General features: G+C 40.6%; 1 protein-coding gene across 10 annotated transcripts in view; it reads left to right on the forward strand.

Annotated features, from left to right (window-relative positions):
• Nucleotides 1-11,440, forward strand: part of RNF152 (ring finger protein 152) — a 58,634-nt gene extending 47,194 nt beyond the window's left edge. For 9 of the 10 annotated variants that reach the window (XM_073332253.1, XM_073332249.1, XM_073332251.1 and 6 more), the window contains one exon: nt 7,706-11,440. In XM_073332253.1, coding sequence (XP_073188354.1) covers nt 7,879-8,490 — 612 coding nt within the window. In that variant the 5' untranslated portion in view covers nt 7,706-7,878 and the 3' untranslated portion in view covers nt 8,491-11,440. Of the gene's footprint in view, nt 1-3,745; nt 3,805-7,705 lie in introns of those variants that run through there. The other variant, XM_073332257.1, reaches the window with a different exon arrangement.
• Nucleotides 11,441-23,156: the final 11,716 nt, after the last annotated feature.

Here is a 23,156-nt window from a genome sequence, read left to right on the forward strand (position 1 = left end):
ATTCAAGCTGATTCCAGCTCAACCACCCACTGACCTATATTGGTGAGGTACATGTGTGTCATAGATTTATTTTAAATTAGATCTCTCCCTTTTAGATTTATTGGGGCGTGGACTGTTATTTGTAAGTAAAATACCAAAATGTGTTTGTGTGTGTGTGTGTGTGAGGGAGAGAGAGAGAGAGCATTTAATTAAGTTTCTCTTCTGGTATCAGAAAGACTCCATCAATGTCAGACAAAGCACAGAGCTCTAATGGGAGAGGGAACTGTCATCTAACTAATACGGTTCTCTAAAGCACAGGTGAGAGAGGCTGCTTTATTTGTGGGTATCTCTTTTTCTTGTTCTGAAACAATAGAGAGCCTTGCAGTAAACAGCCTTTGCGCTTTCAGTGCTACAGCCTTCTAGTGATGTACATGAAAAGCTCCTCGAAGAAGATATTGCATTGGAATCAAAAGCTGTAACTTAGAGCACAAAATAACCAAATCCTACAGTCCTTATTCAGACAAATCTCCGACTGCAGGACTGTGGCAGTATATTTGGAACAGCTTCCAAATATTTCTTATTGGTCACCTACTCCTGATGTCTTGACCAAAATTACTTCTGATGGTTGTGGAGTAAATTCACACCCTTCCACTCCCAATCATTCCTATTAAAATTAACCAGAATTATCAAGTGAATTTCTGATTCTGTGGGGGAGATGATTTTCTTCTCTCCTGTGTTTTTAGAGTGATTAGGACATAATTAAGATACAACAACAAAGGACGGAGAATGATAACAAAACCGTATGGGTTTACTTGGAGCTGGCTGAAAAATTCAATATCCGTCCTGAGCGAAATTACAAGGATTTGAGATTTTGTTTCGTTTTGAATTGGAACAGAACCTCAGACCTTGGAATTTTGCACACAAGGAAATATTCCAGTTTGCAACACACTGGTGCCACTGCTACCTGTCCCAGGTTTCCGTCTGCCCGTGCTGCTCCTGCGGGGGAAGGAAGCCCTAAGTCTGATGGTGGGAAGGGCTGTTGAGGAGCCTGGGAACCCAAGCTGACAAGGAGCTGGGAGCCTGAGAATTGGGGCTCCCCAGCAGTTCACCAGGCTGCTGAGAAGTTTAGTGAGTGAACTGGCAGGAAACCTGCCTGTTTTCTGTTGGAATTTCCTCAGAATCTGCATGCTCTCGTGGAATGTTTTGATTTGGATACACTGGCATTTTCTGACAATATTTGGTCTGACAATTTCCATCCAGCAATAATTGTGGTGTTTTGACTCCATTTGCATAAGCATATCAATGTTTTGGTGAACAGGAATGTAACAGGTGTCTAGTACTGTTGCTGTTAGAATAGTACTGCTTACTCTCAGTGATGACTAACCAAAATGAACTCTTGGAACCAGGGAATGTGAACATTTTGAGAGTTTCTCTAGGCTCGCAGATAAAAGGAAGGAGGAAAAAGGTCAGTGAGGGCAAATAGAAAAAATTGCATCATAGAATATCAGGGTTGGAAGGGACCTCAGGAGGTCATCTAGTCCAACCCCCTGCTCAAAGCAGGACCAATCCCCAATTTTTGCCCCAGATCCCTAAATGGTCCCCCTCAAGGATTGAACTCACAACCCTGGGTTTAGTAGGCCAATGCTCAAACCACTGAGCTATCCTGACTGCAGCTGTAAACATCGGAGTTTGTTTTTGTCTCATTTTTTCTCCACAAGGAAAACTTCCAGGCCCAGACCTTGGGCTATGTCTGAGCTACACTTCCAAGCTACCCTCAGGCCCCTGGCCCGGTTACTGGCAAAGTAGAGCAACTTCAGAGAGCTTTACACTGGCTAGGATAGACGTTCCACCATGCCCCCTTTCTCCTGGCCATGCCTACCGTTCAGCTTCTTCTCCAGTCACCGCATGCAGGGGGAAATTTTTTGCATATTTGCCAAAATTTCTTCAGCACCAATCATCTGGAGCAAAAGCCAGGATGTAGCTAGCCCTTAGAAATGTCCAGTCTCATGTACTACAGTTTCAGTGGGCTTGGTTTTCCAGTACCTTCCACCTAATGAAGTCATATACACTTGTGGAAATTGGTCCAGATCCTCAACTTGTTTAAATTGTCATAGCTCAGTAGAAGTCAATAGAGCTATGACAATTAAACAGCCAAGAATCTGGCCTATTGAGTGTAAAATGACACCAAATAAGAATAGCACATTTTGCGTCCTCTTTATACTCACTCTACAAAAGAGTGAATAACTATGCAGAGAGGGAGGATCTCGGGTGTGGACTTGAGTGATCTGGAGGGAGCAACCCTGGGAGTAGCCGCGTCTAGGGACAAGGTATGATGAACTTTATTGTCTCATTGTTAATTTATTTGCTCATAAAACCAAACCACAGGATTCTGTATCATGTGTGAACTGTGTTTCAGGGCAGGTTTTGTAAAGTACCAGCTCACAGGCTCACCCTGACTTCAAAGTCAATGGGAAAGCTCATGTGTGCACTGGAAGCAATGGAAAATGCCCGGTGTGCTATATGGATTCCCTTTCAGCTGGGGACTCCCCCATGCTCAGGGAATCTTGTGGTTGGGAAAATCCATCTGCTTCCTGCTTATTTGTGCTTCCAGACTGCAACTCAGAATCTGGCCCCAAAGATTCTGTTTGTAACTTTGCCATCTCTGTCTGAGACATGGTTCATGAGTTGAAGGGTGGTGGTGTGGGGAAGGCATTGGACTCAGACTCAAGAAATCCAGGTTGCATTTGTTACTCCTGAGGGTTTACTATGTGACCTTGAGCAAATTGCTTCTTTTCTTTGTGCCTCCATTCCCTGGGTGTTGAAGGGGATAATACTCACTAACAAAGGTGCTGGGAGGAATAAATTCATGAATGTTTGTGATGCTCTCAGTTACTTAGTTACGTAAATAAGATCTGAGGAAATCAGATAGTAAACACCGGGCATGCACAGCAACAGCAAAGCTATAATATAACGTTATTTGAAACATGCACAAATGTGAAAACATTGCCAAACTTTTTAATATATAATTTTTCCGTCTTTTCTAAATTGAAGAGACTCCAACAGACACTTCCTTTCATATCTGAGGGCAGATGATCCTAGCAATTAGTTCCCCTGTTGAGAAAAGGCTGTTCCCCCATATCTGCTTTCTAGCCTTAGGGCACCTGAAATTAATGGAACTCTCTTCATCATAAATCATACATACTCTGTAATGCTTTCAAGGAATGCTTAATGTGTTTGGGGAGTTTACATAATGAACCTTCCTTCATAAAGGTGAACTGCTACAATATGCTCCCTTGCTAAAAGTTTGATATTAACCTTGGTGTATGGTATATATGTGCATGCATAAATTTGTCCAAAGTTTGAAGCTGTCAGTGGCATATCCATGCCCATAAATCAACCTTTGAAATGTGTTGTTATATTTAATCTTCTGCATATTGTATTTCATTCTACAAGTATTTTTTTTAATTTATTTTTCACAGGTTTTAAAGTTAATATAATTTAGAACTTTGACTAAGCTATGAACTGTGCATGAAAATAATTCTTAATTGTAGGCCTGAGCCAAAATCCATTGAAAAAATTAATGGAAAACTCTCCTTGACTTCAGTGGCCCAATTTCATTGATATCATGCTTACATGACAGGATTATTATGTTAACAGGCAAATAAATACTATTGTATTCTCTACTGATTGACCAAATCTCATTGCAGACACGAGAGTTTTTAATCTCTTTATTTTTTTGCAGTGAGCCCAAAGATCCACCTGATCCTGTTGCTGGGGTCAGTTCTGGGCCAGTCTAACTATGGTTCTTGCAGATCTTTCACTGCAGTAAGCCTCATTTTGTTCTGATCTGCCATTCCTGTTCCATGTTCTCTTATCAAGTTCCTCCAGATATACTGCACTAGCTGCAACATACACCTTATGAATTTTACCTCTATCTTGTGCAATACCATCATCCCACACTGCAACTGGCTGCAAAAAGAACAGGAAATGCCAGTCCCTCCTTATTGCTTGTCTGGAAACAGGAAGTTGGTGCCTTATCATTTCTAACTTCCTGTTGACCCAAGGAACGATGGAGACCAGCCTAGGTCTCTGACATCGCACTAGCTGAGCAGATGTCAAGCCTGGCAAACTGCAATTATTTATTGTAGCATCTTTAGAGCTCTTCCTCTTCCATTGCTCTCTAATCACACATCCTTTCTCAAATCTTAAAAACTGTTACCTATTCCAGATATCAGCCTGAATTCTTGGGGTGTGTTTGTGTGTGGGGGGACATTCTGTCACGTTCTCAGCCGTCCATTCTTCCATTTCACTTTGATCTCTCATTGCAGGATTCATCTGCTTTACATATTCCTCTCTGGTTCTCATCTGCTTCTGCACCTTTCTGACACTTCTGTTTTGGTGCTTGTGGATTTTTTACCCCATTAGTTTTTATTAATATTACTAGTTGTCTCTCAGCCCTGCAGAGCTTGCTGTCAGATCTGCACCATTCAGGGTTATTAATCATAATTCCAGTTGCTTCTGTCTGTATGTCTGATTTCATTGTCATGTTCCCCTCTCCTTCAGAGCCCTATGGATACTCTGACAGTCTTTACTGGCTCTTCTCTGTCAGCAACTTTTTCTTGGCTGTCACTTGATAATCGGAGCAACTAATGATAAAACAACATTTTTGACTGCTGCTGACATCAGCAATGCCCTCATATGAGACCTGACTGGCTCCACAGGCTGTGCAAACCCCTGCTCTGGGAAGAGTCCAGCCTGACTAAACCTTTGGACCAGCTGTTCATGTTGAACAACTCAGCACCTTTTGTCTGATTTAGGAAGCATGGAGATAGATGGTAATCCCATGCCAAAGAAGCTCTCAGTTGGAACACTTAACTGTTGACACATTCATTAAACTGAAATGGTACATAAGTTTTGTAAGATCTCATGTGATTTACCTTCCGTCCTCACCAACACACAGTGAGCCAAACGGGTGGTAGCTGTTTCCCTGTTTAATTCTGACTACAGGTGATGACTTACTTTTTAAAATTGAGCTGTGGCAGAAGGAATGAGTGTTGTGGGGCTTCAGTATATTTTGAGGTAAAATTACTCAGTGTGCTGCCATTATGTCAAATGTTGCACCTCCAAAATGATGTCAGGAGCTCTACTTCAGTAGAGGCCAATGGGTTAGATGACAGAGGCTAATATTTAACCCATTCTTAGATGTTCCTAAGCAATCTTCTCCTGGAATTAGACTAACTGCATGTTCCAGCTGGTCTGTCAAAATAAATCTGTGATCACATTTTGAGGCCTTTGGGGAAAGGAAGCGAGACAAATTCAGATTTGAAATAAGGTACAGTTATTTAACAGTGAGGGTAATTAACCATTGGAGCATCTTACTGAGGGATGTGGTGGATTCTCTATCACTGGCAATTTTAAAATCAAGAGTGGATGTTTTTCTAAAAGACATGCTCTCATTCAAATAGGAATTAATTCAGGGAAGTCCGAGGGCCTGTATTTTATAGTAAGTTACATGCTCACAGTGGTCCCTTCTGGGATTAAATCTATGAAAAACATAATGTCCCCACCCCATGCCTCACAATTCCTGCAAAATCATAGGCAAACAAAACAAAAACCCCATGGAACAATAGTGAAGGAAATAAATGATCTTTAATATACTGAACTAAGAAATAGGTGGAAACATCAAAGAATCATCTTGAAAAGTACATAGAACTAGTACAATTATTAATGCTGGAAAACAGTATTAATAAATATTAGTTCTTTAATATGTTAATATAGTGCATTACTATATCACTGTACACAACTTAATGGCTTTTTGCCATCCTTGGGTCATATTCTGCTTACAGTCTTGAGCTCAATTTCAATTGATGTTATTGGGCTAAATTTTCAAAGGAAAGAACTCCAGCTCAGCCCACAAAGTATTCTTGTAGCTATACAAAGAATTAATGTTACTGAAAAGCAGGTAGTTCCCTTTTATTTGCACACAAATATGCACTTCTCAGTTGCGATGCTTTCTTGGGGTGCCCAGGAGTGAGAGTTATCTTGTTATCCTCCTGCCTCAATGAGAGGAAGATTTGCTTGTGCTTAACTGGATGTCCACTCCCTGACACCACCAGTTTGTTAGCAACCCAAACAATGTCCTGAGGGCTCTTTCAGCTCTTGCTTTGCCTTGCAAGGTTAATAGGAGGTGCACTCCAATCCTCTTTGAAGTGTTCTCTTGTAAAGTCCAGCCCCTGTCACAGGACACTCACAGAAATTACCACCTAAGATGTCCCCAGAGAAACAGTGCACACACCAGCTTGTTTGATTCAACTGAATGAATATCAGCTCCAATATAACATCACAGCACTGAAGTGTGTTTACAGTGAAAACAATCATAAGTTTATTTTCAAAGGCTAAGACTTAAGAGGAGTGAATAAAGACAATGAAGGAAACACAAATGATTACATATAAAACAAAAGTATAACATGTTTCTTAGAGCCTAAACTTAACTATATCAGGCTAAAACCGTTGTCTAAAGTAGTTTATCTCACCTAAAGCAATTCCCCAGCTTCTTCAGACAACCTGGCTGGGATCCTCCATTTCATGCATGCAGAAAGTGCTGTACTTTTTGCTTCTTCAGTGAAGGATAACAAAATGTCTTTCCCCCTCCCCCGCTCCTTATATACTCCAGAATTCATTGTGTTGCTCGCAGAGTCAGGATGATCCCCTATGGTTCATTCCCTGGTGTGCTGGCTCCATATTGTATGCAAAATGGGGCTCTCACTGTGTTGGCTTACAATGCGTAATCTACTAAGGGAGATACATCTCTTTGTCTGGCAAAAACCTGTTTGCCTAGCAGCCTGGGACACAGTCTCTAAAACATATTTTCAGTACATACACACACAACTCCTTAAGTATAATCTGTAAGTGCATCTCACAATGATTATGAGTATCAGTATGACATAAGCGCTTATTAGAAACCCCACTTGACCCTTTTTCGGTAAGTGCAATGAAAGCAATGTGTTAGGTGTAGTGAGTTTGTCAGGCCTGTCAAGAGTTACTGTTACAGAACAGTGATCCCTTTGTCAGTTGGCATTGAGGGGTTTTTAGGGTCACATCAGTGAAATTAGTTGTTTGCTCATTCGTGCATATGTTTTACTGGCATAATTTAGGTGCCTAGAAAAACTTATTCTTTTTAAGCATTTGCATTTCTTATCTCATGTACAGACTTAGTCGTGGATGGAAAAGCTAAAAATTCTTAAGGGTTTAAAAGCTTAAATGGAAATGATTATTAAGGTGCAGAAATGTTTAGAATTGGGAAATTCTAAAAATGTGGTTTCAGAGTAACAGCCGTGTTAGTCTGTATTCGCAAAAAGAAAAGGAGTACTTGTGGCACCTTAGAGACTAACCAATTTATTTGAGCATGAGCTTTCGTGAGCTACAGCTCACTTATGTGTTAAGTGAAAGATGGGCTAAGGGGCAGGGTTTGAGACTCTAGCCTCCATTTTTGCGGGCATAAACTGTCGTTGCAAAATTGTGTTGGTGGTTACATGTAGCTACAAAAATGGAAGCCCAATAAAGACTGACCTGAAAATTTGGATCTAAAAAAGGACACTAGTTATTAATCATCTTAAGAGATGCAGATTCTATTCTCCTGCATTTTAAAATCTGTTGTTTTTTTTCTCTGCATTTTGTTTGGTCTTCCCAATTAACCTGGTTCATTTGAATTTTCTGTTTTGCTCAGATACCAAAAGATTAAAGTCAGATGCTCATCTACAAACTGCCTAACCATCGTCCTTCACTGGTGAGATAAAAGGCAGAAGTCGCAGGAAGAGAGGAACTACACCAGGCTTCAGATTTTGGACTATACAGCAAGACTCTGTAAGATACTTGGGTGTTTTCTCCATTAGTGCTACAATGGAGACACTGTCCCAGGACTCTCTGCTGGAATGTCAGATTTGTTTCAATTATTACAGCCCCAGACGGAGGCCCAAGTTGCTGGACTGTAAGCATACCTGCTGTTCTGTTTGCCTTCAGCAGATGAGAACAAGCCAGAAGGACCTGAGATGTCCCTGGTGCCGAGGTATCACTAAACTGCCACCGGGATTTTCTGTATCCCAGCTGCCCGATGACCCAGAGGTAATTGCTGTGATTGCAATTCCCCATACTTCAGAGCACACTCCAGTCTTCATCAAACTTCCTAGCAATGGGTGCTACATGTTGCCCCTGCCCATCTCCAAGGAGAGAGCGCTTTTGCCAGGAGACATTGGCTGTCGCCTCCTGCCAGGTAGTCAGCAAAAGTCAGTCACTGTGATGACAATCCCAGCTGAGCAGCAGCCCCTGCAAGGAGGGATCCCGCAGGAAGTCGGAGAGGAGGAGCAAGACAGGAGGGGCATTGTGAAGAGCTCCACCTGGTCAGGTGTTTGCACTGTGATCTTGGTGGCGTGTGTCTTGGTTTTTCTCCTTGGTATTGTCCTCCACAATATGTCTTGCATTTCCAAGCGTTTCACTGTGATTTCCTGCGGCTGAAAAGGGTCTGCTCCCAGAATACTCCGATGGGATAATTTAGGGATTGGGAAGGTGGTGGTGATGACAGGCTTGACTGAGATGATGCACTGCAACATTGACCAATTACTACAGAACGCTTGACACTAGACAGCTGTTTGACAGTCCGAAGGCAATCCTAAAAGGCGAAATGTGAGACCTCTCAGCAGAGTACAGAGAAAATCATAATGAGCATCTGATGGTAACAGCATTGAGGAAGACTGCATGCGTCACCATCCTCATTGATCAAATGGACTGTAACTTCTAATGATTTTTATCATGTTATGAGACTAAAGACATCTATTTAGCTGGTTATACTGTAAAAGTATATGATACGATCACTTTGTCTTTAAATGCAGTAGATTAAAATCAAAATGCTATATGTATAAGTAGAATTGAACATGAGAATCAGTGTAAGACTCAGTAAAGATATTCCAGTGCCAGTCCATACATATTCTTTTTAATGGGGGTTGAAGGGGAACTGTATAAAAGAAAATATCATTTAGTTGGTAAGGCTTTTTATATATTTTAAATTGCACATTAATTAAAATAAGTTTGAAAGTTGCATAATAGTTTTTAAAAGGAAACATTTTACAAGCGATTGTATTTCATATGTGATGTGTGTTTTGTCATATACTTTCATTTTGTTTCCACCTGTAGTGAAGTGTCCTTTCCAAGTGTTTTGCTAAAGCAAGATCCAAGCAGAGGAGCAGGAAAGTGAAGAAGTAGGGCTACCTAAAAGTGCAGACAAAATTTTGCTGTGTAAGCCCTGTCATGAAGTATGGCTTTGAAGTGTAAACAGTGGACATGCTGTTTCACCTCTGGTCTGTCAGGCGGTCTTCTCAAGGCTCTGGTCTGCCTGGGGGTTAGTGAAGGGATGGGTCATAGAAGTGCTGGACATTCTTCCTGCAAGGACTGGATAGCAAATTATTTTTTAGAATTTGGGACCAGCCTCGCCTCCATGTTCAGTCATAGTTGTAGCTGTGTCATTATTGACAGTAACTCTATGGATGCCTAGATGACCGAACAGAAATCGAGGTCTCATTGTGCCAAGCATTGTACAAATATCTAGCAAGAGACAGCTCTCATCAGAAAGGGTTCATGCTCTAGATAGATAGGACAGACCAATGATGGAAAACAGGTTGAGAGGGGAAAGGGACTTGCCCAAGGTCACAGATGAGGTCAGTGGCAGAGCTGGGAACAGAACCCAGGCCACTTGACCATGCTGCCTCTCCTAACCCCCTGGAGTCAGACTGGTGTAAAACCTGTGTGAGATCATAATCAGGCCCTGTGCCTCCTTTCAGTAGTATAAACCTTGATTCCTCTTAGGGCCAAATGTGAAACTACCAAGAGAAAATTATATATTTTTTACTGCATGTTGATATTACAAAGCCCATGTGACTGCAGTTCATTGCTCATAAAGGGCCAGATTAGGATACTTATGCTAACACCTCAGTTAATAAGAAGGTTCATCACCTTTTGTAGGACTTCTTGTGGAGTAAGGTATTTAGCATGAGTAAGGGTATCAGAATCTGGCTGAAAGTCTGGATTTGTTTGATTTTTTTTTTTTAAGGGTCAGAGTGGGACTTGTGGCAGAAAAAAACTATTGGTTTGCCTGATTTGTATTGTTAGTATGAAGAATGGACAATTACACAGGTGTAAGCACAGTGAACAATGATCTCTAATCTATTACTAATATGCTTTCTAATAGTTAATTTGAGATAGTTCAATCCCATGTAATAACACTGGAGAACCTTGTTCCAACTGAGTTAGGCACATGAAAGAAGTCCGTGGTGTTGCACCAGTGCAACTGAGGAAAAATTGGCTCATTATGAACACCATTCTCGTTCGAAAATACAATACAGAGCACATATCTTCCTTTGTGCTAGATTCTCTCCTCTCTCCCTCCCCCCCCCCATGTCTGTTTTCTAAAGAATGGCATATATAGTTAGTATATGTAAGGTTACACGTGAAGACAAAGCTCCTGGTGCACTGTGCCTGCTTTTATCTACTGTAATTTGTGTGGGCATAACAAAGAAAATACCCCAGAGGTGACACATTTGATACCTCCTTTTTTCCACTAAGAAAAGCACATGCAGAACCATATGCAATATGCAGAGAACCTAGTTTACAAACGCTTGTTATAAACATTCAGCTCCTGGACATCAGTGAACGTGGGGTGTAATAGAAAGGAATATTAATTCCAAACGGATGCGGTATTAAAATTGTTAATCTGCAGCATCGTCTTGTAAGGAAAACTCAATTTCCATCCATGTTACATGTTAGCATGTAATGGAACTGTAGCCCGCTAATATTTCTGCCTTCGTAAGACTCCATGCTAGTGTACAGTTAGAGGACATAGTGCTCTACTGCCTCGCCCCTTGTAATCATCTACCCTCGTGGCACGTGAGGGGGGCGTGGGCGTGACATGCTACTAGATCAGCTGCTTGACACCGATTTTGCACTCACTGAGCACAAGTGTAAATGACTAGACAAGGTGCAAGACAGTAGAGTAGAAGGCCCTGAGAGTACAATACTAATAATATTAACATTGGAATGACCATAAAATGCCTAACCGAAGCTCTTGACAAAGCAGGTTCTTGTGTTCTTTTCAAATAATGTCTCTCATAAAAGGTGCTGGTTTTCCTTCCCCACATGAAGAGGGAAGGATAAACCAGAAATTAGGTTAAAATGCTACACCGCATAACACATTACTCAACAGGCAAATATGGGGTTTAATCTGGTATTAATGATGTAGGCATCATCTGACCAGAACGCCATATTGTATTACTTAACACAGTGCATTGTTTTGTTAGTGTGAGTTTCTTGTACTGTTAAGAGCCTGCTGAAATGCATGGCTGACCTAATTTCTGATTCCGACATTTGCCTGTTTTACAGTCTTTGTGTGAGTGCAATAAATAAAACCTCAAGATTTTTTGTGGGTTAGCGCCTATTCAAAAATATAATTTTATGGGGGAAGATTCTTCTTTGCTTTAGGCAGTGCGACTCATTTAAATTTTGCAACCTTCATATCATGTTAGATCACATAGCTTTATGCTGATGAGCTGTAGTATATTGCAATAGACAGTGTTAGACCATTTCTCAATTAGGTTAATATTCATACTTTAAAATGCAGTGTGCTCTATTCCATTTTATATTCCTCAGTCCCATACTTGGCATTCAGAAAGGAGACAGCTATCTATGGCTATAACTTTGCAAAACGTGCTAGAAAAATTATTCCCAGGAAAAACATTTAAACTCACATAATATCCCTCTTCTGCACCAATTTCATGCCCAAATGATCAGCTCCTGGGTAGGTTCTTAATCCTTGTATATCAGCAACTCTTTTGATCACTACTCAGTTCTTGAAAAAGGAAGACAAACTTTTATTTTTTTATGGCATAAGTACTAGCTGAGCAAACATTATTTATACTAAATACTATACTATTTATATAGTATATATTTATACTAATCTTGTCTGAAGTTATTTATGCACCTACATTTTTGAACAAATACCCTTTATGAAGGTGTATTATTTGTTTGTTTAACAGAGAGTACAGCTTCTTTTATTTTAAAGGTCTCAGCTTCAGTTTTTAGCTTGTGCTTTGCTGGGAGACAGAAATAGGGTACACTTTGTGAAAGTTTGTTCAGTGAATTTTACAAATTCAAAATAAGCAATTTTGGTATGTGTGATTTTTTAGAAAATTGGGTATTAAGTGTTTGTGCTTAAATGATATGGAAAAAGCATGGGTGGTTTTGTAAACAGGGAGCCTAAAGTTTCATCTTTATTAATGAAGGTTGGTACGAATAAAATATTAGCAGGAATAGAATGAATACATCAAGTGAATTATGGTTTCTCTAGTCCTTCACCTTAAAATGAACAGCACAGTGAGTACTCAGTGGAATTATTCTGTATTTACACTGGTGTAACCAAAGCTAGCATTTGGCTGCCTTCCTCAAGACAAATTTTTAAAGTGTGGGCTGTGGCACATTTTCAAAATGTGTGTGTGTGTGTGTGTTGGGGGGTGGTTTTGTTGTTGTTGTTGTTAAATAGTTGATTTTTGAGTAGAAATTACATCTGATGACCACAGAGCTACAAAGATTTTCTCTTCTGGTTCAAGTGATTTCAAATTTGTGAGTGAATTTACTCCTTACACAAGTGAGATATTACTGGCATTAGCCTGAGCATGTATTGTTCAGGCAGGTATGTGTCACTTCCCCGCCAAAAAAAGATCATGCCAGTGCTCCTTAATCCAGATCAGCCAACCCCCATCCCCTGCTAGTATTACAGGCATGAGGCTTTTACTGAATGGAGATTATACATGTAATAAATTCACAGCAAAATAAGCAAACAGGGTGAGGATGAGACCAAACAGTTTATTTTCACTTGTGACTGATACATGATTTGAATCTACTTTATCTTGATTTTTTTTGTGTGTGTGTGTGTTAATACCTATTGCACTAAGGTAACAGTGTGACCTGTTCCTCAGTGATTGGCCAGAATCAAAAATCCCAGATCTAAACACACTTCTGTGAATTCAAGCTGTATTACAACACAGTAATTCTTACAGAAGACATCCATATGTCTAGTAAATATAGTTAGTCTAATGCTGGCTTTAAAATGTTTCCTCTTGCCAGCTGCCCAGGGCATGTGGGTTTAAATTTGGGGTTTTCTTTCTTTTGTGGGGGAATGCATGATGACAAATGAATCCAAACATCACCTAGGAGGCTATAAGAAGGATTTATATACAGTTAAAGCAAAGACCTTTATGTTTGAGTATTTAGCAGGGCAAGGTTCTACTGGAATGCTGCAATGGAATTACAGCATATTAATGATCTTTCCTTTCCTTTACACTGTCCTTAGACCTGACAGCTGGGATTGTTCTTCTTTCTTTCTGTCACTTTAACATTTTGCATGCCAGTATTGACCCAACGCAAACTACACAGCTTGTTTCACGCTTCGGAATGTTAGCTGCCATTTCTCAACCTGCCCTTAGCATCTTTAGCAAATGAGCACTTACATGTTGTCTAAGCAGTTGAAATTTGAAGCCCCATAAATGTCCAGGGAATGCATTTTTACAGCATTCAATTAATGCTTCAGTAAATATCTCTTTATTTTAGATCTAAACATTAGCTAAATTTTCACTAAGTATTTTCCCAAATACCAGAAGCAGGCATTAGGGAGGATTCACAGCTGGAAGAAACTATTTATACTAAACCCATAGCACTCACACAGCAAGGCTCAGAAGATTATCTCTGTTACCTAGGATTGAGTGGATTATAAGTAACCAAGAATGGACGAATGCTATATGGTTATATTGGGGGTGTCGTACCCCCTGAGGCAGCTTCTTCATTGTGGAGGAGTCCACACTTTTTCCTCAGTTCCTTGTGATAAGCTGTCTCTTAACCTGTGCCCTGGCTGCTGCCCCCTCAACTGCCCCTCTCCCCAAACACTGTAGTTCCTGGATCCTGTTGGGACTGCCCTCCTGGTGTTCAGGTGAGGAGCCTCTGAACTGCTGCTTGCCTGGGCACTGTACAGAGGCTTCTACCTGAGGTGGGATGAGAAGCCCTGAAATGAGCAGGGCTGGAAGGTTGTATTTGAGAGTTATTAGGGGTTCGTCAAATGAGCAAGAGGAAAGGGTATTTGGGCCTGGATAGAGGCTCATGAAATTAGCAGGGAGCTGGAAGTGTCATGAATTGAACTGATTGGGATGAAGAGATGTGGAGGAGGGGCAAAATTGAATGGAGGGATGATTAGGCTTATGCTCAAATAAATTGGTTAGTCTCTAAGGTGCCACAAGTACTCCTTTTCTTTTTGCGAATACAGACTAACACGGCTGTTACTCTGAAACCTTAGAACTGGGTATTTGCAGTGAGTGGAGACATTTATCAGGCAAATTTGAGAAGAATTAGATTAGTTATTTCTGATGCCTGGGAGTTGGATGGTTTGTTATAACATAGCTCAAGAGTGGTTTGGCCAGGCAACTTGAAATTTTGGTTAATTCAGATCTTGGACCCCTTTCAGTTTTGAGGCTGAGTATTTTGGAAGTTAAGTTTTCTGCCTAATTAAGAAACTTGCAAAGTGCATGGGCTGTTCTAAGGTTCTGAGAAGCCCTTAAATCCTGGGAATAGCATGAGTTACAAGCATGCTTCTATTGAAGGCCAAAGGTATGGAAAGGAGATGGTCATATCCCAGTGCAAAAATAAACGTCACTGACAAAATTGGCAAGAAAAGCCCAGAAAAACTCCACAAAGCTCTTTAGGCATTCCATGTTAATGTCACTGTCACGCCTGTTTGATTTAAGAAGTTGTTTAGTTGAAGACAAAGGCAGTATTGCTGTACTTCACATTTGTATGTAAGAAAAAATTAGGGTGATATAAGAGGGTTGGGTTTTTCTGTTTTGTTTTTCAATTTGATGTAAATAAGGCAATTGAGAAAGTCGAGTAGTTACTTGCCCAAGAGTATTTACCTGCCTATTTTAAGAATTATAAAGCGTGTCTTATGTCATTGCATCAGTCTTGAAAATTTCCATCACCTATCTGCAGTTGCATGCACTGAATGGTTCTGAATTTCTGGGGTGGGACCCATTAAAGAGGGATCTGAATCTCGATCAATATCTGAGAACTTGTCCAACTTGTTAGGTTGCTTGACTTCAGATTCAAATTTCACTTCTCAGTTCCAAATCTAAGTTGTATGTAGTCCCTAAAGAATTGGAAATTCATTGTCCTATTACTATGAATAACTAGATTCTGTTTATTTCATATCTCTGAGATCATGGGTCAGTTTTCAGTAACATACAAATGTTGTAGCTAGTCCTTTTACCTCTGTTGATGGAATAAATGTGATAAATTATTATTTTTGGGGGGAGAAAGTTTGTGGTTCCACTCCAGAGAAAGATGATATGGAATTTAAGAAAGTGGAGCTGATAGGTTGATGTTAGTTCATTTTTAAAATCAGCTTGTCCCATAGTAGTAAGGCTCCAATTTCCACTACGGGAAAGGAATGCCCAGTTCTCAAAGCATCTGAGCCAATCTACCTGCTGAACTGCTTATGTATAGTTTCACATTTAAATAATTTGGTATAATGGACATGAATGCTTCTCAAATTCTAAAATTTGCTTAAGAAATCTTTTTCTTTAAACAGTTGGGCTCTGAGTCAGGAAAACATCCCTACCTGAGAAGCTCTTATACATTGAGTTAAGCCAGTCAAATGGATTTAGGGACATGCTTAAAATTCAGTACATGCTTTAGTGCTTTCTGCATAGGGATGGATTTAAGCATGGGCTTAGGTGCTTTCTTGAATCATGCTCAGTCTTTTGAATGATTTTCAAAAGCATATGAAAAGTAGCTTTGCCTTGAAGAAACTTTATTTTGCAACTTAAAAGTAGGATTAACAGGCAGATGCTTTTGTGACTGTAAATCCCATAGTACAGCTGTTTTTGAGTAGAACTAGTTGGAAATTTTCTGATCAGACATTTTTCTACCAGAAAATGCTGATTCGTCAAAATCAAAATGTTTTTCAGGAACCTGTCCATTGGTTTCTGTCCAGCTTGCCTGCTTCATGAGCTGCTGCAAAACCAGGACTCTGATAGCCTGGTTTTTAGGCTTCCCCAGCTTCTTGACAGCCTGCTCTGGGCAGCTTAGGGAACCTCACCAATTTTGTTTTGAGTAAGTCCAGACAGAATTTTTGATTTTTTTTTTAAACTAAAATCTCAGACTCCCCTGGATTCCATGGAAAACTTTGAAATTGTGAGTTTTTGTTCTGATGCAGAACAGAATTTTAAAAAATGATTTTTTGGGGTTTTCCCATCAAATGGGAATTCTGGGTTCCAACCAGCACTATTTTCAAACCTTTGAATATAGAAGCTTGTACTAACATAGCTAAAGATTTTTTAATTTCCTATAAGTTCTATTTTTAATTGCCCACTATTCGCATCCTGTAGAGCAGTGGTTCTCAAAGCCGGTCCGCCGCTTGTTCAGGGAAAGCCCCTGGCGGGCCGGACCGGTTTGTTTACCTGCCGCGTTGGCCGATGGTGGCTCCAGGCCAACGGGGGCTGCGGGAAGGGCAGCCAGCACATCCATTCGCCCGCGCCGCTTCCCGCAGCCCCCATTGGCCTGGAGCGGCGAACCGTAGCCAGTGGGAGCCGCGATCGGCCGAACTTGCAGACGCGGCAGGTAAACAAGTCAGTCTGGCCCGGCAGGGGCCTTCCCTGAACAAGCGGCGGACCGACTTTGAGAACCACTGCTGTAGAACGCTCAACTCACAGAAAAATCTTAAGTAAGAAAAATAACAAAACTCTGGAGATTCTAATGACCTTTTCCTGCTGAGATTAGCTAAGGCACTTACTAAACCTATAGGTTGATATAGCTGAGTCTCCGCTTAATGCTGGTAGTTGCTAAACTAGTTAACTACACTGAAGCTGCAAGTTTTTTGTTTTTTCCCATCTGGGTTAGACAAGACAAGACAGGCCTGCTGCATGTCCGGATTTAGCAGGGAGATAAGGGCTGTAAAATGTGACCACTAGTAGTAATATTGTGGTATACAAATTATTGCAACATTTAGTGTCTTTGGTCAGTCACCCAGGCAGGTCAAGTATCTTGTGGAATATTGCCAAGATTAACAGATAATTTAAAAACAAAACAAAACAACCAGATACTGTCTGTATTTGTTGCTAGTGATGTTTGATCCATTTGACTTTTTTTTTTTGGTTTGGGTCCTTCTGATTGTATCTTTCACAATAGAAACAGCACGCACAAAAATATTCTTCCTCATTACATGAATGCAGTCTCCTTTCTCCTTTTCTGACCTGTGTTTAGGCCCTGGATTTCTTTGTAAATTTGCCTCTCTGATGATAAATTACTCATAAATAAGTGCCACACCTTTATGCTGCAGCATTCTGAATGATAATAAGGCTAACCAGTGGAAGCAATGTACTACAGAACATGGAACCTCACCAACACACTTAAAAAGTTGTATTTTTTATCAGTCTGCTATTTCCATCACCAGTCCCATCATCTATTTAAATGGATAAATTGCAGTATTTCACCCTTGAAATGACCCTGATTTTTCTAAAAACAAACAAAAAGAAAACAAGATATTATTTTTACATTTGGTTTTTCAAAAGTAAGATAGTATAGGAACTGTAATTTGAAAACGAACTGAATTTTTTTAAAGCTAGTGCATCAGTGGTAAAAGTGTTGTAATTTTAAATTTTTTTGGGGGGTAAACAAATAGAAATTCATGATTTGGATTTTCAGTCTGTAGCGGGGTGGCTATCCTGCTCCTAAAATAGAAGGGATTAAAAGCAGCCCTGGAGAGGGCTGTGGTTGGGGGTGGCTGATTGGGGAAGCAGCCACAGCTGGGCCACACCCCAGTTAGGCCCTAGCTGGCCTGTATAAAAAGGCTGTGAGCCAGTGACCCAAGGAGTCTTTCCCTGGGGTAGGAGAGAGCAGGGTCTGTCTGGGTACTGGGAATGAAGAAGGGCTGGGGAAGGAGTAGGGTGCTCTAGGCTGGCAACTTCCCAAGCTGTAAGGCCTGCTCCAAGGCCCATAGAGGTACTGGGAGGCAGAGGAAGGCAACAGGTCCAAACCCCCTTGCCTATGATGAGTGCTCTTTACACTGCAGTCTGCCCCAGGGAGTGGGGGCTTGGTGATGACTGGCAGTGGCCCAGATGGAGGCAAGGTGGGGATAGTGAGTTGAGGGTTCCCTAGGAAGGGGAGAGCCAGAGGCAGAGTGTGGGGGTACTGCCAGGGGGCAGAACCCCAGAGAAAGGGGCACAGGGGTCTGTGAGGGACATGGGGGCCAGAGTTTTGTGGATCACTGGCCTGTAGAGGGCACTCCAGGCTGGAAAAGAGCTAATTCCCAATGACCAGCAGGAGGTGCTGCAGGGGTGAGTCTGCTCCTGTACACAGTCCTTGATGAGTTTCAGGTGTACATGTGAGCTTCTGTTTGCAGTACATCATAAATACTGTAACAGCTGGAAACTGTGACACCAAAAATCTTAATAAAATTTCCTATGTTGCCAATTAAATTTAAAATGCTTATTGAAAGGTAGGAAAGTTTTTATGGCACAGGACAACTTAGCTTTTATTGTCTTTGAGCCTTTGTAGTGATTTTTGGGGTGTTAGTCCTGAGTCTCACCTGTGTAACAACAGCAATCGGGCCTTTTGCTTCATTAAGCCATTTGATTGGCTCAGCTAATGAGAATCTATATGCTGTGTAATGTATGTAAAGGTAGCTATCCTTTTATAAATCTTTATCGGTAGATGGCTACTCATTGCAGATCAGCCAGGTTTGTGAATAAATTCCTTGTCTCTTGAAAAGACTGTTAAATCTTTGCTTCAGTTTAGTGACCTGGATTTTGCCTGAGGAAAGGACATTTTATATAAATGACTTTATACTCGGACACTCAGGACCATGAACCAAGTTAAATTGAATTAAGACCATTTAAATTCCAAATGAGTGTCCACACAGGGGTTTAATGCAATTTATCCTATCCCTTTTAAATTAACACCCATAGTTAAATAGGATTAATTTTCCTGAGTGTCCCTGTGTAGATGAGCCTTAATTCACTTCTACAGGATTTGGCTCAACTGGACTTTTTACCTGTGTGTGTGTGTGTGGGGGGGGGGCAAAAAAACCAAAACAAAACAGGATTTGGCCCATTGTGCTGAAATGAAGTATGAACTTTCTTACTACAATTTTTCCTTCTCTCTAGAATCAATCAATCTGTAAGGACATACTATAGGTTCTACCATAGCTGGGATAGTCAAATACATCTGTGATAACATTTTTGCAGTCTTATGCTTTGTTGCCTAGTGGTTACCATAAAAATTATTCCAGGGATGAACTTAAGAGAAATGTGAGATCCTTGCCATAAGCTTCCTCTTCCAGGTTTTCAAGTAGTTAGACCTATTCCTGATACCTTGATATTCCAAGAAATGAGGGACTGCTTTCCTTTATACATCTTCATGTGACATGGAAAAAGTAGCCCAGAAATAGGCAGAATACCTGTCAAATGCTGCTGCTTTTTCTGAGCAGTCTCAGGTTATTGTGCCGCTTACATAATGTTTTGTGGTGGCTTCTAACCCCCTCCCCTTTTCCCCTCCTTGATTTAACTTGTTTTCTTCTTCGATGTCCAACAAGAGATACAAAGAAGAGTAAAGCTGTTAATGCAGGTCATGTTTGCACCATCTGCTCTATGGCTATTTAAATATTGTCACAGGAAAGCAGTGGTTGCCCTGTTTTTCATCTGTGCTTCAAATGAGTGCCAGCAGGGTTCCTGTTGCAGAAACTAAACCTGACTGGCATGCGTGTGTGTTAAGCCCTGGAAGTAAAGTGATGAGATCAGCAAGTACTCCACATCTGCAGGAAAACTCAAAGGGAGCAGCTGTGGGATCCAGCCAGGTGACTCCCCTACATACAAGAGCTGACCTTTCCAAGGGACAATCAAAAGAGAAGCCAGTAGTCTACCAGGGTGTATGGGAAGCACATTGAAAAGAGTAATGATGGAGTCAGTTCACATAGATATGTTCTCTAGGGAAGTCAATTGTCAGCATTCCAACATTAGTCCAAGTAACTTGCAATTGATTTCAGATCCTATTGCTTCAGCTACTCTGTTGCTAATAGCTCCAGCCTCCAAGAGTGTTTCAAGCAAACTGTAAACTAAGTGGTCTCAGAAATCCAGTAGTCCTGGCTGGCGTTCCTTTGCATTTTGAACTAACCTTATTAGCAAAGGTTGGTGTATTGGCAAATTCCTCAGGAAGGAGTGAGGATACTTGTCCTGATCAGTACAGACAAGTTTCAGGAGCTGTAAACAAAACAATCCAGCATCATCATGACAGCTGAAGTACCTCTCGGTGCCAGTACAAAGACTTCTAAGTCTTTAGACTGGCCGTGATATATAATAATATGGTGTGTATACACATTTTTGTAAAGACAAATGTGCTTGGTTTCAATTAAAATCAAAGTAAGAAGCCTCATTCAGTTATATTTTGCAACTCCTTTATTTCTTATCCCTACCCCCTCCAATACATTTTCAAATCACTTTCAGTCTTGTTAATTGGTCCATGAGATGTTGTGAAGGTTGATTTTAGCCTGGAGGCACCCAAGGTATTGCCATGCCTCCTCTATAGCTGCAGCACCAGCTTCTCTCCTTGTATTATGCTAAGTAGGTATGTTCCCTTGCCCTTTCCAACTCTCTCTCCCCACCTCCCCCTGTAGGTTAATAATAATCTAATCAAATGGTAGGTTGATATTGCTCAGTAGTTAAAGTCCTTGACACAGTTCATTTGCAATAATGTGTATAATTTAGCTCAAACTTTGTTTTAAAGGGCTAAATAGCCCTTCGGATATGAGCTGTAGGGCTGTCTCATCAAAATTCTGCCAAATATTGACTTTTCAAAGGGGATATCAAGCTGCTGAATGTTTTAAAAACCATTCTTTCCTTGCTCCTCCTGTCCTAGATGGTGTCTAGAAAGTCCATCAGGTTTTGGTTTTCCCCCACTGGCCCCAATTTTAATATATTAAAATATTGGTATTTTTGTATGTTGACCTCTGGCGTCTTGTCCTTTGTATATGTGGAAATGTTGAGAACAGCTCTGACACATTTGGTATGATTAAAGTTCTTTAAAATGATTTTGAATAGACTGGGGCATGTGTGTGTTCTTAAATAATAATAAAAAAAAAATTGGCCAGGATTCTCATTAGTTTCACTGAGCATTTTAATACCTTTGTGGAGTAATAAAAGAACTGTGATCCTCAGCCAGGTTTTATGTATGTGGAGGTGACTTTCAAGTGGACCATCAGATAGGCCAAAGAAAGCCTTCTTTATGCATTAGTAAAAGAAAGATATGGAAGTCTCTCCAACAAAGTGCAATTCCAGTTCCTTTGCCTTTCATGGGTAACCTCCATGCAACTGCTAAGTGCTACCTAATCCATATTTGATTCAGGTGCAAATGCCAGAACTCCCGACCACGTAGAAGGAGTCTCTTCATATTACACATTCATTCACTATACATTTTTGAAAGTAGTGGATCCTCTCAGCTGGTGTAAATGGGGATAACTCCAGTGACTTCAGGGCAGCTCTGCCAATATACAATAGCTGAGGAGCTGGCCCAAAATGTATAGAAAAGCATCGTAGAGATTTGAAAAGTTCCTAAATTTCAAATGAGTGAGATTGCAGTAGATAAGAACAAAAATGATTTTTTTAACTCATTTGCAACATTAATCCACCCCCCTCCCATTTGGCATTTTTATGTAGACACCAGCTGCAATTCCATAGTTAAGGATGAGATGAGTTTTGCTTTCATCTACAGAGGTTGAATTGCTGCTGTAACGCTGTCATGACAGCTTTTGTGTGTCACTTTGCATTCAGCAACTTCACATAATTAAACATGGCTTGCCCAATCTAATACGATGTATCAAACAGAAAACGTAAATCTCTAGGAAAGTTGTGAAGGAAAAGTAACCTTTTGAAGAGTGTTAAGAAGGGAAGCTTTGCTACCAAAGCAAATGGGCTCCAATGAGCTGTCACCCATGCCTGATTGGTAGGTAGGAAGCATTCCTTTTCCTGTGCAATCAATGGATGGGATATGGGGCATTTGGAAGCTAAAACTTTTTAATTATTGCAAATTCTGGAACACTAAACTAAAAACATATTTTGACCTTCCCCCTGCTACAGTCAAGTTAAGTTAAAACACAACCTCAGTGCTTCCATCACATTATTTTTAATATATCTCTGCTGAAAAGAAATTTCTCTGACAGGAGACTCAGGGCCCATTACCACTGTGATATTTGACCTAGACACACATGGCTTGATTCTGAACTCGCTAACATTGGCATAAATCAGAAAAAGTTCCACTACAGTGAATGGAATTTGGTGTAAATCTAGCATCAGTGAGATTTGCTTCAGGCTCATGACCGTGATATACTGTATTAATGTGGAGAAGCCTTTTATACTGCATCGTGCCAAAATTCATACTCCAAATTGTGCTGGCAAGGTACAAATGCATAGTGAGACACAATCCCTTCCCCCAGAAGTTACAATCTAAATAGACAAAAGGGTAGGAAGAGAAACTGTTGCGTACAGAGGTGAAATGACTTGCCTGCCATCACCCAGTAGGTCACTGTCAGAGGTGGGAAGAGAATCCAGGTGTTCTGGTTCTCACTGCAGGGGCCTGCCCACTAGATCATGCTGCCTCTCTGTCAAATTATTGAATTGAATGAAATAAGGTATAACCATATAATCAATTGAAAAGAGAATCCAGGTCCTAGGCAAATAAAATGCAACAAGTATAGATAAATGAAAGGCCAGTGAAAACAATCGACTAGGTAAGAAAACAAAATGGGTCTTTGTTATAGGTCTGAATTTTTCTCAGTTGCCCAAGTGTAAGTCAGGAGTATCTTCACTGAAGGAAGTGAAGTTATTGCTGTGTGCTGGATTGGTGTGAAATTGTGGTGGGGCTCAAGGTTGTAAAAGGTATGGCATTTCAACTGCAGCACTTTACCTCTCTAGGTTCCACTTGAACACATGATTAAGGGATGGATTTTCAAAGGTATCTGGGTTCCTAAAAATGCAAATAAACACCTAATTGGATTCACAAAAAGCACCTAAACGGGTTAGGTGCTTTTGTAAATCCCAGTAGACTCA

This window comes from Lepidochelys kempii, chromosome 2 (genome assembly GCF_965140265.1).
Source record: "Lepidochelys kempii isolate rLepKem1 chromosome 2, rLepKem1.hap2, whole genome shotgun sequence".
NCBI lineage: Eukaryota > Metazoa > Chordata > Testudines > Cheloniidae > Lepidochelys > Lepidochelys kempii.